General features: G+C 57.1%; 1 protein-coding gene across 1 annotated transcript; it reads right to left on the bottom strand.

The window, feature by feature from the left end:
• Positions 1-234: 234 nt before the first annotated feature.
• MISP (mitotic spindle positioning) lies at positions 235-5,032 on the bottom strand. Its single transcript, XM_052644364.1, has 4 exons — positions 3,223-5,032; positions 2,512-2,642; positions 1,082-1,120; positions 235-324 (listed from the first exon to the last, which is right to left on the bottom strand). The coding sequence occupies exons 1-4, from the start codon at positions 5,030-5,032 to the stop codon at positions 235-237; spliced, it is 2,070 nt and encodes a 689-aa protein (XP_052500324.1).
• Positions 5,033-10,181: the final 5,149 nt, after the last annotated feature.

Here is a 10,181-nt window from a genome sequence, read left to right as displayed (position 1 = left end):
CCGGAACTCAAGAGCGTTTGACAAAGTCACAGGAGCAGAAGGAGTCATCCAAAAGCACAGCAATTTCTCCAGGAAAATGAAAATGGGAAAGAAACCCCACACCCCACAAATGCATCCACTCTTGAGACTGTCAGCAGGAGACATGTAGGTCTCGGGTGTGGGTTTAAACGGGGATCTAGGTCCTAAGGCAGGGACTCAGCAGCTCCCCAGGGCCACGGCAGCGCCGGCCCAGGCTCAGTCCTCATCCTCGCTGGCGTAGATCCCGGCTTCCCAGCGCTCTGCCATGGCATTCCTGTGTCGGGTCACCCGTGTGGCTTCTAGAATCTGCAAAAAGGAGGCATGGAGTTTCCTCAGGGCTCTAAACCCCCAAACATCTCCCCCGACCGCTAACCCCTAGGAGAGGCCTGGAGAACGATTAGAGTAGGACCGCCACCTCCTGTTTCAGACCCTCCACTCCTAGTAACAGTGCAAAGGAATGTGCTAACTCATGATGAACCCCACAGGAGGGAAATGCCCGGGCCTGGCATTGTGGACTCAGGTCAAAATGAAAGTGAAAGTCAGTTGCTCAGTCATGTCAGACTCTTTGTGATTCCATGGCCTGTAGCCTGACAGACTCCTCTGTCTGTGGGATTCTTCAGGCAAGAACACTGGAGTGGGTTGCCATTCCCTTCTCCAGGGGATCTTCCCAACCCAGGGATCAAACTCAAGTTTCCTGCATTGCATGCAGAGAGGGTCACAAATGTATTCCCCGAAACCACTGAGGTAGGTGACCTTCTATACACTCTCAGGTGGACCCCTCACTCAAAGAAAATATCCCTGTCTTGGGCGAAGCCTGCCCCAAAACCATCTCCTCAAAAGGCAGCAGGTGGACCCTCTTTCTACAGTCTGTGCCTATGGCAGGCATCAAAAGCAGATCACAGAAAAATCCACCTCAGGCAGACACTACCAATCAAGAAGATACCAGGGCCAGTACCCACTCCCAGAAGAAAGGCTTCCCATGACCCTGATGCCAGGGGAGAGGGGGCACTGATGCAGGGGGAGGGGAGGAAGGCCCAGGTCCTCGCCCCAGGGGCACACTCACCTCTGAGTTGACATCATCCAAGGGATTGATGCCGGCATACTACAGGAAAGGAACACATGTTAGTCCCCGGGGCCTTCCAGCCCTCCCCACTGGACTCGATGCACAGTCACATTTGGGGCAGAAGGGAAGGCCTTCCCTGCCCACTCTGGTCCCCCAAGTGTTCCTCAATCACCCCAAACTCAACCACCCACTATGCTGTTCCCTCATGTTGTCCCCTCATTGAAGCATTGCCCACCATTTGCAACTGTTTTCTCTTTGTAAACTTCATCATAACAAAGACAACTGACATTTACAGAGCTCTTGCTGTGGCCAGCCCTGCCCTAAGGTTCGAAGGGGGACGTTCTTATTATCACACTCATTTCACAGGGAAGGAGACTGAGGGTCAGAGAAGGGCAGAGTCTTGCCCATCACATAGTCAGCAAGCAGCAGGACTGGGACTTGAACCCAGGTCCCCAGGCTCCACTCTGCCCCAAACCACTAGGCAAGACTGTGAGCACCACATGGGCAAGGCTGGAGAGGGTGTTATTCTTTGTAGTGTAACAGTTCCTGTCCAGAGAGAAGACGGCCTCATGGTTACTAATGTAGGGTTTGGAGTCAGGCCTAGGTTCAAGTACTGGCTTGGGAACTCGGGCTATATGACATTGCGTGGGTGCTTAGTCACTCAGTCATGTTCAACTCTTTGTGACGCTATGGACTGTAGCCCACTAGGCTCCTTTGTCCGGGATTTTCCAGGCAAAAATATTGGAATGGTGGAAAAGGAAATGGCAACCCATCCAGTATTCTTGCCTGGAAAAGTCCATGGACAGAGGAGCCTGGCAGGCTGCAGTCCACAGGGTTACATGACTGAGCACAAGTGCATGAGGGTGGAGGGAGATGTGTTGATAGCAATAAACTGGTAGAACTAAAAAAAAAAAAAAGAAATCGGAGTGGGTTGCCACGCCCTCCTCCGAGGGATCTTCCCAACCCAGGGATCCAACCTGCATTTCTTACGTCTCCTGCTTTGGCAGGCGGGTTCTTTACCACTAGCGCCACTTAGGAAGCCCTGTATGACCCTGGGCACGCGTAAGTATGGCTTTCTCAACAAGAGGGAAACAAAAATCCCTCCAGATGTTAAAGGCACGGTGCTTGCAGAGCCCTGAGACGTCCATCATATGATGTGAATAATAATCAGAAATGATGTTGATGGTAATAAACACATGAAAATGATAAGGATCATTTTGATACACTGCCACTGCTCTCCTCCAAGCAGAGCTCATCCTCAGCCTTTGGTTCAGGGGGAACAACCTCATGGTGGGGACTCTGCTTATACAGCCCGGACATGAAGAGAAACTTGGTTTATCCACTGTGCACCTTGCCTGAACTTCTTCACCCCTAATGGGGAGTCAGACCTCAGCCAGGCCTCCAGGGGGATGGCAGAACTCAAGACTCACCCACTGTTCCTTCTTCTTTCTCTGCTGGAGAGCATCCTCGGCTGGGGCCTCCACCGTCCACACCAGGTCCGAGTGCAGGTGGATGGGGGTGAAATAGTGTGACTCAGACACTGAGTAGCTGCCTGTGATGCCTGGTGGGGGTGGGGGAGGGGGGAGGAATGAAAGGGCATCACGGAGGGTCCTAGAGTCTCCTGAGGGCATAACATCTGTGAGGACTCAGCCCAAGAGACACAGATTCTGGCTGAGAGGCTGGACCAGTTAAGGAGATGAGTGAATGGACAGACAGACAGAGCAGACAGCTGGTTGGGAAAACTGGTAGATCAGATCAGAATAGCTAGTCAGGAGAAACTGGATCCATAGATGGGCTGGCCATGCAAGGAGAAAAACACTAGAAAGTGACACGGGGTGGGGGCAGTTCACATGGACAAAAAGGATCAATTGATTGAGAGGCTAGAACATCTGTAAACCTCTATGCACCTAACAACAAAGTCTCCAAATCCATAAAGCAAAAACTCAAAGCAAAGTTAACATCTTTCTCCAAAATCTACTGCTTCAGCAGACAGACAAGTGGACAGACCAGTCAACCCAGGAAGTGAATGAAGTCCCCCAGACGTTCCCCCACCCTCACCCTCTCCTGGCACCCTCATACTCCTCCTGCCACCCTCCTCTGAGACTCTGCACAAAGCAGCCTTTCCCAGGACCCGTTCTCACTGGATGTGCGGGAGGAGCTCCGAGAGTCGTGGTCACAGCACTCATCCGAGAAGACCTCAGGGTACAGAGCACTCCGCCGCTCCTCAGCCATTTCCCGCTCCCGTCGCAGGACATTCTCCACTTCCCTCTCCAGCAGCTCAGATGACTGGGACTTCTGTAGCCTCAGTGCTGGGGCCCCTGCCACCTCCCAGCCCCAAACTCGGGGGGCCTCAGGTCTCTCAGGTTCATCCGGGACTCTGAACCGCAGGGGCCGCAGATGGAAGTACTCCTGTCTCAAGACACCCCTGCTGGCATGCAGGGGTCCCCGGGGGGGCTCCTGCTTCATGCCTGAGGGTTTTGCAGAGGATTCTGAGGGACGTCTCTGAGACCCTGCGGCTTTGGGAGAGCCCATTGGCCTGGCTTCATCTGCTGAGAGGTTGCTGGGCCTGCAGCAGGCGTGGGAGGCAGGGGACTCTCCTGGGGGCATCCCAGGCCTCAGGTACGGTTGGTAGGCATCAGGTGGGATACGGCTCACCTTCCTCACCTCTGGGGCCGGGCTGGCCGCATGGGCATCCGGGGTTGGGCTGAGGATGGAGTCTGAGCTGTGGACTCTTCGGAGTCTGGGCTGGGGTCCTTCGGAGGACCAGTCAGGTGTGGATGCCCGGCCCGCCTGCAGCCCCTCCCGCCGGTGATCCTCCTCACGCCGTGACTCCTGAGCAATGTCCCGCTGTACGTAGAGTGATGGACGGCCCCTGTCCCGCCATGGTGCTGCAGCCAGGCTCACCTTGCTCAGCAGGAGCCTGGCTGGGATCTCCACCAGCTCCTGGTGGCTGGCTGCCCGCCGAAGCCCCCTCTGCTCTCGGAGGTCTGCCTCTCGCTCCTGTGCCAGTCGGATCTCCCGCTCAATGGGTGTCTCCTTGAGGGGCTCTGGGGACTTTTCTCTGGACCAGGAACTGGGGTCCTGCAGGGCTTGGACAACAGAGCTGGTGGGCAAAGGGTGAACCCTCTTCTCTTCTGTGACCACCTCCTTCACCTGGGGTTTGACTGGGAGGACATACCCATTGGCCAGGGGTGGCCTGCTAAGGGCCTTAGAGGCCTGACTGGTCCCGGGTGGGGAACTCTGAGAGACCACTGTATTTACATGGGCCACTTTAGGTTGGGGGCTCTGAGGAACCTCTGGATTCACGTGGGCCACCCCAGGTGGGGCGTTTCGAGAGACCCCTGTTTTTGCATGGGCCACCCTGGATTGGGGGCTCCGGAGAACACTTGCATTGGTGTGGGCTGCTCCAGGTTGGGGGTTCGCCTGCTCCAGGTACAGGAACTGCCGCCTGGCTGCCAGGAAGTCGATCTGCTCCCTGTCTATCTCGTTCTCCTCCAGGGGCATGGACTGTGGTTGGCTGGGGCCCCTGGGCTCCCTGTGGTCAGGGGCACCATGGAGCGTGGCCACTGTGCCACTCTTCCTGACGGCCTGGCCCTGAATGACTGCCTGGCGCTCCTGCTCCAGGTTCTGTGGCTGCCAGGGTGGGGTGTCCCTGGCTTCCAGGTGGTAGACCTTCACCTCCTCATCCTCATTATCCTGGGGGCAAGGTGGCCATGGGGCTGTCTGGCCAGGGAAGACATGCAGGCTGCGGGACGTCCCAGTCCGTGTCATTTCCAGGGAGGCCTCGTGGTCAGTGGGCCATGCTGGTGTCTCGTCCTGGCTCCAGGCACTGGCCATGGGCCCCACGCCCACCAGCTCAAATGTGTAGCTGGTGTCACCATCAAAGGCTGCACCGGCCATGCGGGATGAGTGAGGGATGCCGAAGATGGGATATCTGGTAACTCGGTCCATGTTCGGAGGGAGGTCTCTGCCCACCACAGGCTCCCAGGGTGGAGATGATCTGGGCTCACTGAAGGAGGAGAAGGATGTGTGGATTACCAGGTCAGAGAACTTGGGGAGAAATGTAGTCCCTCTCCCTCTAAGGACAAAGTCCTGGCCAAGTGGCCTCTGTGATTGGCTCAGGGATGGGTAAGTGACTCAGCCCTGCCAATCAGAGCATTCTATATTTGGACCTCTGTTATTTGTACAGGGATGGACATGTGACCCAACCTGGCCAATGACATTAAACTCTGGGACTTTTCAATTAAAGTGGAAAATTGGAGCCTCTTCCTCATTGGGCTTGTGAGGCTGATAGGATGAGACAGAACTGTTGGGGGGCCATGTTTGCCCTTGAGGACACACCTTGCTTAAGAGCACCCCCAACTGCAACACAGCACCCTAAAAACATTGTTTCAGCTCCTGGATCCAGCCACACCTGAATCCCTGGGGGCCTCTGTACTGATTAACAACTCGCCCCCTGTGTGTCTAACATTTGCAGGCACCCCTCCCACCTCCTCTCCCAGACACTGCATACCCTGTTGGGTGCCAGCTCGCTGGGTCCAGACCCAGGGCGGGCTACCTCCCAACAAACTCTCTCTAAGGGCACACACATCTTGAGGTTCCTTCTGTGATTCTTTGTTTCATCTGACATTTACAGATGGCCCCACCTCTCACTGAGGGATGTCAAGTGGGGAAACTGAGGCCCAGAGAGGGGTGTGATTAGACAGAGAATCCCATATCTGGCTCTCTCCTTGAACTTGCCCAGAGGGACACCTTGTCCCATCCAGATGATTGTGGCCTCAGCACCATAAAACTTGGCCCAGCTAAGGAGTACCTTGGGCCTTGTCCCAGCTAAGGAGTACCTTGGGCCTTGTCCCTTAGGGCCAGGCAAAACCCTGACCCAGTGCCCCAGGAGGCCCAGCCCCACCAGGAGTTGGGGCTCCCTCTGAGCACGTTTCCAGGAGCCTTTGTGGAGGCCAGGCAGCTGCTCTCACACCACCACGACTCCTGGCATCTCCAGGCTGCAGTCTTCACACCCTGCCCAGGGCACTCAAGGCCACCACCTCAACCCAAATCCACAAACTCTACAGGCACCAGACCCCAAATCTGACCCTTTCCTCCTCCTTCTGCTGGGAGGACCTTGGTTTCTGCTTTTCCACAGTCTCCTTAGCTGCAGTCCAGGGAGCTCCTCCAGGAAGCCCCTCCAGACTGTCTCCACCCTTGGAGCCTGTGGCCTGAGCATCCCATGTGTACTTTGCCCAGTACAGCTGAGGAAAGGAAGCTAAGCTGTTCTCAACTCCTCAAGCAGCCCTTGTCCCCGTCCTCAGCCCCCTGATGCTACCAAGGCTACTGGGTACATCGCTGCATTTTTACACCAACTTGCTTGTGAAAGTGAAATGTGGTTTTAAAAGAAAACTGCAGACCCTCCCTGAGCTGGAAAAGTGACACCAAGCAACCTAAAATCGATCATGGGGATCCATGCTACAATCAACTCACTCTTATCATGCAGTCTTTCAAATATTGAAACTATAACTAGGAAAAAAATATTTAAAAACAAGCAGGCTTAGGTGAAAGTCCTAGCCAAGAGGGCTGAGCCCCTATCCCAAAGACTTAAGAGTGGCCGGGTGTTTATACATCTTTGCAAGGAGAAGATTGTTTAAGGCCTGTCACCTCCCACTGCAAGCCATCAACTCTCTCCCAGGGGCCTCCCTCCCTCCCAGGGGCCCAGGTGAGCATCTCTCCCAGTAGCCCAGAGTCTGGTACACAGCAAGTGCTTAATAAAGGCTACCTGACTCTCACTCCGCGTGCCCAGGGGCCAGGGTTAGAGTTCATTCAAGCAGAGAGCCGGCTGCCCCTCCAGGCTTCCCCCCTAGCCCCAGCCCACCTTGGAGGGCAGGTCTGGTCCCCATGCCCTGAACTCCTAGGGAATGCAGGAGAGTGCAGGCATGGTGGGGTTGATGCAGAAATGTTTGCTTAGTGAGTGGGCAGAGGCTCACCCAGAAGGATTTATAAGCCACAGGGGACATTAACTCCAGGAAAAAGAACTGCACGCCCAGAGGGTGTCAGGTCTCCTGGTGGGTGGGGCAGGGCGGGGGACACATCCCTCCTCAGCCCATTCCTTCTGGGTGATGCACTGAGGCCAGCAGGGTGCGGTCCCTCTTTGCCTGTGTCCTTGGGCAAGTCTCCTCCAGTTTCCCACCAACCCCAATGTCCCTCTGGATGGTAGGTAGGTCCAGAGCACGCGGCTGCCACCACGAGAGGCTGCCGCCATGCAGGTTCAGCCTGGTATGCGGTAGGCACCAGATAAATGCTTTTATAGCAGTGGCTGATGCTTTTAATTTTTAAACCCTGGATCTACCACTGATCTCAGAGTGACCTTGGGGCAGGCACTCCCTCGCCAAGCCTCAGTCTGTAAGGTGGGACTATGCTAACTCCACATCAGGGCCTGGGGAGGAACCAGGAGGCCCAAGCAGGTGCCTGGCACACAGAAGAAGAAACTGCCAGGGTTAGAGTTCATTCAAGTTCATTCTTCTCCACACTGGAGAAGAAACCGCCTTCCTGGAGGTCTCACAAACTGTGCAAATGAGTTGTACTAGTAATCAAAGACTTCCAAATCCTCGAGTGGCTCCTCCCAACTGGGCATCTCATGCCAGCACTTTGTTGGCCTCTCACGAGAGCCTGCGACGTGGGGATCATTCTGTGCCCAACACGAAGCAGAGGAAACCAAGGCCCTGAGAGGGGTCACACAGGAAGTGACAGAGCAACAGGTTCTGAAGCTGGGCAGTTACCTCCTCCTCCAGGAAGCTCCCCCGGATTGCTCCTCCCCAGTCCCAACTCTGTACCCTGTTGATACCAAAACTGAAACTGGGTTTATGGCCCCTGGGCCACATACCTGCTTCCTCATCACTGCAACTGGCCTCCTGCCCTCGGGCAAAGGCCTGCTGGAGGGGCCTGAGGCTCAGACAGGGCCAGTCACACAGCAGGGACAGGCTCTTGGGGTTCCTCTTCTGTCCCTCTGGGCTAAGGTCCCCAAGATCCTGGTAGCAGGGCCCCTTAACACACCTGGATTCTGGACCGAGTCTCTGCCCCACCCCCACGGGATTCCAGCTGCCCTCTCTGAGGCTGGACACTCCCCCTCATGCTGAGACCACCCCACCCCCTCCAGTGAGCCCCAGTCAGACCCCAGCCCAATGGAAGGGGGTGTCGTAGACTGCTCAAGCCCTCCCCAAGCAAGCCTCTGGCTGGTGCTAAGCGTCTCTCCAGAAACCCCTGAATTCCCAGAATCAGCGGGGGTGAGCTGTGCCTCTGGCCCCAGGGGTGTGATCAGGCCCCTTCCTTAGAGGGTCAGGGTTCAAGGCCAATGGATTTGGGGTCCTGAAGACCAGGGTAGAGACTGGGCCCCTGGTAAAGCTCAGGGACCGGCCTCTGCTCCCCTGGGCAGGGGCAGCATGGGAAGGACATAGACCAGCCTCAGATCCAGCCAGGGGGCTCAGAGCGAGGGGAGGACTCCCAGTCCCTGGAAGCCCACTGAACCCAGAGGTGGCTGGGGTGGGGATGAGGACTTCCTCCCTGTACCCGGAGGGACCCACTGGGGTCAGAAGGTGCCGATGACACAGAAACCCCCATGCCAAAAGCAGAGCTCCCCACCCAAGCAAGACTCCCACTCCCCACCCCCCACCTTAGTGTCCATCCCACCCTCCTTTGTCCCAGCCTCACCTGCGCTCTCAGCCCCACAGACTCCAAGCCTGGCTCTGGCTTCCTGGCTGGCACAGAGGCCTCCCAGCCTCGCCCTGGCCCGGGTTGCTAGGGAACAGGGCCCCACCCCGGGAAGCAGGTGCACCCCCTCCTCCTAGGCCCCACCTGGGCTCGAGAAACAAAGTTCAGAGGAGGAAGAGAAAGACGACACCGCTGCAGAGGGAGGGTGGCTGCTGCGCCATGCTGCACTGCCCCCGGCACCCAAGGCCCCAGCCCACAAAGCCCGAGCCAGAACTCACCCCTAAACCCTCTGGGCCTCCCCACCGCCTCCCAGCATCGCTCAGAGAGGGGCCATCTGTCTCCCGAGGTCACAGGGCTGGTCCATGAGCCAGCTGCTGTTCCTCAGAGGCAGGTCCAAGTCCAAACCCCAACCCAGGCCACCTGGCTCAGCCCACACTCTGAGGCCATTTCTCCTGAGAGATCCTTACTGGGACCAGCCCAGCGTCCTAGTCTCTGGGGATTTAGCTGGGTTTAAATTCAAATCCCACTTAACCACTCTGAGCCCATCTTCCTCCAGGAAGCGGGGGACATCACAGGATGGGGGGATGCCCCCCAGCCCACTTCCAATAAATGGCCAAATGAGGACATAAAGGTGTCAGAAAGCTTTGGGATGGTTGGGGCCCAGGCACACTGAGGCTCAAGGTGGAGGCAGGTGTTCCCAGCACACGGCTGTGGTGTCTGATCCTTGGCCGAGGTGCAGAGGACTTGCTTGCACCACAGGGCCCCTGAGTCTGCGGGAGAATCAGCCCACCGGGTGCTGTGGTTGGTCCACAGGGAAGGGTACACAGTGGGCTGGGCTTCTGTTCCTGGCTGGGGTGGCTGGCGGTGGGGGATGGGAATCTCTGTCCTGACCTGCCCCTTGGCCAGCTGTGGGCCCCCTCTGAACCTCAGTCTCTTCTTCCATCCGATGTGCCTCCAGCTGCGAGTCTGGCAGGGCTGCTCGCAGTGCAGGGGAAGGGTGGAGACTGGATCACCCCACATGCCGGGGCACTCCTGATCCCAGACTGGGGCGACCTCCTCCGCAGGACTCACACAGCCGCTGTACAGGTGGGCAAGCCAAGGCCCAGAAGGGGTGGCCACTCCTACCCAGATTATGTAGTGAGAGAAGCGGGGCCAGCAGCTTCTGCCCCATGTCCCCGTCCGTTTGCCAGGAACCAGCTTCTCTGCCAAGCTTGAGGGTGTCTGTCCCCAGGGGACTGTGAGCCCAGCAAGCAGCAGCCTCACAACCAAGGTGGGGTGGGCAGGTGTGGAACCTGAGGGCCCCAAGAAAACAGAAGCCAAGTCGCACCATGGGAAGCAGCCCCCTTACCTCCAGGCCTTACCAGCCCAGGTGCCACAAAGGTGCAGGCGGGGACTCCACCAACAC

This window comes from Budorcas taxicolor, chromosome 7 (genome assembly GCF_023091745.1).
Source record: "Budorcas taxicolor isolate Tak-1 chromosome 7, Takin1.1, whole genome shotgun sequence".
Taxonomy (NCBI): domain Eukaryota; kingdom Metazoa; phylum Chordata; class Mammalia; order Artiodactyla; family Bovidae; genus Budorcas; species Budorcas taxicolor.
The sequence above is the reverse complement of the archived record's forward strand: the minus strand, read 5'-3'. Positions and strand labels throughout refer to the sequence as shown.